We start from the raw sequence: 6644 nt of genomic DNA on the forward strand, positions 1-6644 counted from the left end.
AGAGGGCGGGGCCTGGGTGCGTATTGGTCGCTTGGCTTCTAAAGAGAGGGGAGGAGGAGAGGGCGGGGCCTGGGTGCGTATTGGTCACTTGGCTTCTAAAGAGAGGGGGGAGAGCGGGGCCTGGATGCGTATTGGTCGCTTGGCTTCTAAGGGGAGAGGGGAGGGCGGGACCTGGATGCGTATTGGTCGTTTGGCTTTTAAAGAGAGGGCGGGGCCTAGATGCGTATTAGTCGCTTGGCTTCTAAAGAGACGGGGGGAGGGCGGGGCCTGGATGCGTATTGGTCACCTGGTTTCTGAACCTCCCCGTGGATTGGCTGCGTGAAGTGAGGGAGGAAGAGGAGGCCCCGCCCACTGTGTTTTGAGGGGGAGCCGGCCAGGTTGGTGGTTGGGACTGGCGGCTTTTACAATGGAAGGCGAAGGAGGAGGCGGGTCCGTGTCCAACGTGGAGCTGTGTAACCTGGCCTACACCGGGCGCCTGGAGGAGCTCAAGGAGCGCCTGGCCGCCAACCGGAGCTTGGCGACGCGCGCGGACCAGGTTGGCCTGCCAACGGGAGGGGGCGGGGCTCCGAGCTCTGCGTGGGGGGGGGTCTCACTTCTGAGGCAGTGCGGCCTAGTGGTTAAAGTCTCAGACCGGAGCTGGGGAGAAGTAATGCAGCCAAGTTATCTCAGATCCTGGACTCAATGGTCTTAGGCCCACTGCCTTTGGACTACGGTGACCCTATGGAAAGGAGGACTGGGCCCTTGTGTCTTTAACAGTTGTATTGAAAGGGGGATTTCAGCAGGTGTCATTTGTATATATGGGGAACCTGGTGAAAAATCCCCTCTTCATCACAACAGTGAAAGCTGCAGGAGCCCTGCCCTCTTTTGTATCTGGTCAAGAGAGAAGGGCTCCTGCAACTTTAAATAGGGTGACCCTATGGAAAGGAGGACAGGGCTCCTGTGTCTTTAACAGCTGTATTGAAAAGGGTTTCAACAGATGTCCTTCGTAGGCATGAGGCACCTGGTGAAAATCCGCTCTTCATCACAGTTAAAGCTGCAGGAGCCCTGCCCTACAGAAGACGGCAGTTTGACCACTCCTAAAGAGGGGCAGTTTGCATGGTGAAGAGCTCCTTCGAGGTACAGCCTGCTGCCTGGAGAACAGCACACAAATTGGCCGCCCTTACTCTGGCTTGATGCATATAAACTGGAGGCGGATTCTCCTGTCCTGTCTGTCCCTTTTCAGTTTCCGTAGTCATGGTCAGTTTCAGATGTGCTTGTAATGTTTCCTTGTGTTTTGCATTTAGGATAACAGGACAGCTCTACACTGGGCCTGTTCAGCCGGACACACAGACATTGTTGACGTCTTGCTAAGCCTGGGAGTGCCTGTTAATGACAAAGATGATGTAGGTTCTGGACTCAGAATTTTTCAAAAACTATGCAGGCAGAACTTTGTGTATATATTTCCTTACACGGCTGGATGTTTCTTATCTGTTAAGAAGCATATAAAGAGTATTTGTATAATGGGGGAGTGTCCTTCCAGGCTGTTGTCACCGTAAGTAGAATTATTTTGATGGGATTCCAGGATCCTTTTAAGGTAGAGGTCTTTCTCTCCTGCTGTCACATGCTGGACATTTTTTGTAGTGGGTGCCTTCATGTTAACAGCTCCTCCGTGTTTCCTGTATCAGGACTGTGCCATCTCAAAAGGATACTTTGGAATGAGCAACTGATTCAGCCCTCAGTTTGTTCTTGAGTTACAAGGCTAGGTCGCTCTTCCTCAACTGCCTCCAATTCCAGGTTTGGGCAACACGGCAAATAGCTGAGTGTCTCTGGATTAACTCAGCAAGAAAATGAGAGCCATCTCATTCTTGGTTCGCTACCTCATGTTTTCAGCATGAGAATTGGGTCAATATATATGAAGGATTTTGAAAACTTAACATGTCCTATCAGGGGTTTCCAACACGATGCCCACAGTTGCCATGGCACCCATGCAGGGGTCCCCATGTGCACCGATTCTTGAAAATATTTTAAACTTTTGCCATTTTAAAAAATATATGTACATGGGTTTATATGAAATGCATACAAATTTCTAGTAATTATACAACTTCAACAAAAGCGGCAAAATATCCAAATAAGTATCCATTTGAAGGTGGCATCTATATGCCACCCATTCAAATATTGAAAGTGTTGTAAGGTACTCAGTCCATTGCGTTATAGGAGGTGAGTGGTTATCCTTCCACTGTTGTAAGGTCAGTCTTTTAGCTGTCAAAAAGGCACAGAGAATCCATTTAAGCTGGCTGTTTGTTAATTTCCATGAAGCAGGTAGGCAATTTCTAAGAGCATATACAACAGTGAATATTAAAGACTGTTCCAGTACCAAATTTATCTGTGTAATAACCTCCCCTAAAAAGAAACAACTACTGGACATTGCCAAAATGTATGTTTCTAATAAGCGTTAGCTGTATGGCAATGCCAGCAATTATTTGAATTAGACAATATCTTATTAAAGAGACGTTGCGGTACCCATTAGACATGGAACCATTTTTATTACTGAGTAAGCCACAGCCTAAGATCCAGAGGTAAACACCAAAGCAGCAATCCACTGCTCAGGTATTTTGTGGTGGCGCTCACAGCTACTTCTCAAATTCCCAGATGTGCCTCGGGTCAAAAAAGGTTGGGGACTCCTGTGAAATAGCACTACTTATTCACAACAATCTTGTGATGTAGGTCATGTATTTCTTTTACTATGTTTTAGAGAGGTAGCCAAACAGTTTCCACCCATCTATGCTATCTCCTTTTTTATTCCCCTTGCAAAAGGACTGGAATAATTCGTTGGCAACAAAAGAATCTGCCTGCTGGCCCTGCTCCTCTGACTTGTAAGGCTTATGCTATATTTCCTTTCCCCCGACTTTTCAGGCGGGTTGGAGCCCTCTGCATATTGCTGCTTCAGCTGGCCGAGATGAAATTGTGAAGGCCCTTCTTAGAAGAGGTGCTCAGGTGAATGCTGTCAATCAAAATGGCTGCACACCTCTGCATTATGCGGCATCCAAAAATAAGCAGGAGGTATGTTTAGTTTTGGGTTTTTTTTATGTGTTGCCCTATCTTCTCCCTCTACATAGCACAAAGCAACCAGCTGGTAACCTTTCCCACTCTTCACTATTAGATTGCACTGATGCTGCTGGAAAATGGAGCAAATCCAGACATAAAGGATCATTTGGACTCTACACCACTACACAGAGCGGCATCCAAAGGAAACCTGAAGATGATACAGATCCTTCTGAAGCACAAAGCTTCTGCCAATCTGCAGGATTCAGAGGGAAACACTCCTCTGTAAGTTCTCATATATTTGTGGTAGATCTTGGCCTAGTTGTTTGAACAATTGAGCAGTCCCTGACAAGTGCTTATAGATGTTAAGCCTGCCTTCCTTCACAGTGTAACACAAACTCTTCTTTCATGTTGAGATTCTTCTCCCTTTTCCTCAAAGCCAGGAACTTGGGTTTGTACAGGGGAGGCTGTTTTCCAGGTTTTGGGGTGCAGACATAGCCACCCAGATTCTACACATGCTCCTAAGCATAAGTTAGTCCAGTGAGATTTAGGCTCAGTTTGGACAACGCTTTAGTCAACGGTGGTTTTAGAACTCCATGGTGGATTTTTTTCATCACCGTTGAGAAATTTCTTTTATTTATTTATTTATTTTTTACATTTATATACCGCCCCATAGCCGAAGCTCTCTGGGCGGTTTACAAAAAAACAGTAAACATTAAAAAAGTATACAAAATATAAAAACCATCGTAAACTTAAAAACAGCATAAAAACATGTTGACTGGCAGGAAAACCGCACCCTACAGTGGAGTTTTTTGGGAAAACACTCCATGCAGAATATCCACGCTGTGCAGAGGAGAGTTCCTGCACAACCATTGTGGAGTTTTCCATTGCATCGAGTTGACTTTTCTCACTGGGCGCAGAGTTCCCTGGCAAGAGAGGCGAAAGGAGTAAGTGGACGCTGTAGGAGAGCCACCAGGATTGTTTTTTGCAGCAATGGCTGATGGAATACCATCGGGAGGACCGAGGGAGGAGAGAGGGCGGAGGAAAGGTGGATTTTACTCAACTCCACAGTAGCCCACAGTCACACAACGGAGGAGTTAGAACATGTTGTGTGGGGTGTGCCCCCTAAAAAGTCAACCATTGAGTGGAGTTTTCACACTGCGTTGACTAATGTGTTGTCCAAACTGAGCCTTAGTCTTGCATGTAGGACTGCGGCAGGCAGGTGAATCCTGCCGAATCATAGCTAAGCTCCCTTGACCATGATTGAGCATGATGTTTGAACTGAACCTTACTCACCTCAACACAAATGATGGAATTTCATTAAGTGTGTGTGTCAGGGGAGTTAATTCAGGCCTGCTTTTAAAGTACTTGGCCCTATATTCCTTAGTAAATTCCATCAGGCAAACAAATCATGACTGCCTGGTAAGAGTTGGTAATCCTTGGTCTCATTTACAGCCATTTAGCCTGTGACGAAGAAAGAGCGGATGAAGCTAAACTATTGGTGTCCCACGGTGCAAGTATATATATCGAGAATAAAGAAGAAAAGACTCCACTACAAGTTGCGAAAGGCGGCCTAGGATCCATACTTAGGAGGCTCGTTGAAGGCTAGCAGCTTCTGTCAACTTGAATTCCATTCTTGATGAACATACTAAAGACTGTCCGCTGCTGTGTGTGTGGTTTTTCGTTTTTTCAATTGGCTTTAACTGTCATCTCGATGTTTTTTTTTTAATTGTAGGGACAATTTAATGGATAGAATACGTCTTCTGTGGCCAAACAAAACTCCCTTTAATTTCGTGTTAACTGTGTTTATTTCTACTTTTTAGAGTAAAAATTTGCTCACATGGGGACTTGGTTATAGCCCTGCTTTTCTTGTAGAAGGCCTTCAGGAACCATCTGCCGGTTGATGCATTAAGCAAGCAGGCAGTATTCACTATTGCTCAAGAAAAGCATGCGCAGCCTTCAAAGTGTCAACTATGAAAGTTATCGGCTTCCTTTCTTCGATTCAAATGTCAACATGGTTGTATTGGGTTAAAGCAAAAAGCAAAATCCCAGAGTCTACCAAAGGCTCAGAAATGGGCGGGTGCCCTAAGCTACTAGCTGTGAGGCGCGGGTTGCTTTGCTGCAAAATTGTTCAGATTTTTCTTTGAAGGAGTCACTTAACTCAGCCCTACGTCTTGTCCCGGGGTCAAATGATGCGAATGGAGCTTTGCAGGAAGGCAGTGGGTTTCACTAAAGCAACTAAGTCTGCAGATAGAAAGAATTTCACTTCTGATTAAAGGTAAAAGTGCAGTGGCACCTCAGAGATCAACAGTGTGTCTTGTGCTTTTATAGCCAACTCTCCGCTTCCATGGAGTGCTTATGAATTCAGAGTTGCTTTTTCTTTAGCCATTCTCTTTCTAGGTGTTACTTAGGAATATTTTAAACATTGCTTTGTCATCACTGCAGTGTTCTTGTTCACAGTATAATGTGTGTGGGAAGAGCCCACCCCCATTTACATCACTTAAGATTTGAGGTTGAGAAGTTTTTAATGCATTTTTTAAATATATCATTATCCCCCCCAAAAAATCAAACCGGAATGTTTTGACAAAAGTTTATTATACTTGGTGGTAACAAAATAATCCATGCAATTCTCTTAAGTTTTTTCCCCACATTGCTATATGTATAGAACCCAACAGCAAGGGGCACAGCTGAGAATGAAGGGAAATTGTGTAATAAGGGGGGGAAAGTGTGGTTTCGTTTGAGCAGGAGGAACACCTGCACAAGCGGATTTGCTTTTTGGCAAATCCGCTAAATCAAATCTAGAAAATGAAGATTAAACTGTCCAGCTAAATGTGCCATCCAAAACTAGACCCACGCTAGAAAAGGCAAAACTACAAACCCTCCCCGCCACCCCTGATTATATTATTTATTTATTTATTTTATTTAAGCATTTTTATGCCGCCATTCAGCCAAAAAAGGCTCTCACGGCGGCTTACAAAAGTATTTCTTGACAGTCCCTGCCCACAGGCTTACAATCTAAAAGACATGACACAAAAGGAAAGGGGATTGGGAGGGAGGAGGAGGAGGGGGGGAAAGAAAGCAAACTCAGGCACTACAATCTTAGTTGGAAAGTTCAGCAGTTGAAGATCTGAAGATCCCAATGAAGCCAAGCGTGGTTGCTTAAGAAGCGATATATTTCAAAACATCTACATAGTGGATAGTTAATACAGTAGTTCATTAGACAGCCTGATTTAGGTAACTCCTCCATATTTTCATGTGCTAAGCACTGTGTGATATTTAAAAATCAAATCCCAACAATCACTACTTTGGGTGTTTCTCAGAATCTTTTCAGTGTAGTACAAGATGGGGTGGTGCTGATGCAGGAGAATTCAACAGCGAGCTTCAGTTATTATTATTATTTACATTTATATACCTCCCCATAGCTGAAGCTCTCTGGGCGATTTACAAAAGTTAAAAACTGAACATTAAAAAGAAATATACAAAATTTTAAAGCATAAAATACAAACAAAAACATACAATATCCATTTAAAAATAACTATTCTGGGGTCAGTTAAAAAAACTCATATCTCTAGGGATGGGACGGGGTCTAAGGGCATTTGCCACTGGTGTATAATTATTATATC

The 6644-nt window shown here is 44.2% G+C and overlaps 1 protein-coding gene across 1 annotated transcript; it reads left to right on the forward strand.

Annotated features, from left to right (window-relative positions):
* The first annotated feature begins 379 nt into the window (after positions 1-379).
* PSMD10 (proteasome 26S subunit, non-ATPase 10) lies at positions 380-5329 on the forward strand. Its single transcript, XM_063141602.1, has 5 exons — positions 380-535; positions 1284-1382; positions 2893-3039; positions 3140-3306; positions 4477-5329. The coding sequence occupies exons 1-5, from the start codon at positions 407-409 to the stop codon at positions 4628-4630; spliced, it is 696 nt and encodes a 231-aa protein (XP_062997672.1). The 5' UTR covers positions 380-406; the 3' UTR covers positions 4631-5329.
* The last annotated feature ends 1315 nt before the right edge of the window (positions 5330-6644 follow it).

Source organism: Elgaria multicarinata, chromosome 15, assembly GCF_023053635.1.
Source record: "Elgaria multicarinata webbii isolate HBS135686 ecotype San Diego chromosome 15, rElgMul1.1.pri, whole genome shotgun sequence".
Taxonomy (NCBI): domain Eukaryota; kingdom Metazoa; phylum Chordata; class Lepidosauria; order Squamata; family Anguidae; genus Elgaria; species Elgaria multicarinata.

What these genes read in the sequence shown, in the direction of transcription:
- PSMD10 (XM_063141602.1), top strand. Translation starts at nt 407, where the DNA reads ATGGAAGGCGAAGGAGGAGGCGGGTCCGTGTCCAACGTGGAGCTGTGT. An exon ending in TGGCGACGCGCGCGGACCAG is followed by an intron (nt 536 to 1,283) that starts GTTGGCCTGCCA and finishes TTTTGCATTTAG; the next exon opens with GATAACAGGACAGCTCTACA. An exon ending in CTGTTAATGACAAAGATGAT is followed by an intron (nt 1,383 to 2,892) that starts GTAGGTTCTGGA and finishes CCGACTTTTCAG; the next exon opens with GCGGGTTGGAGCCCTCTGCA.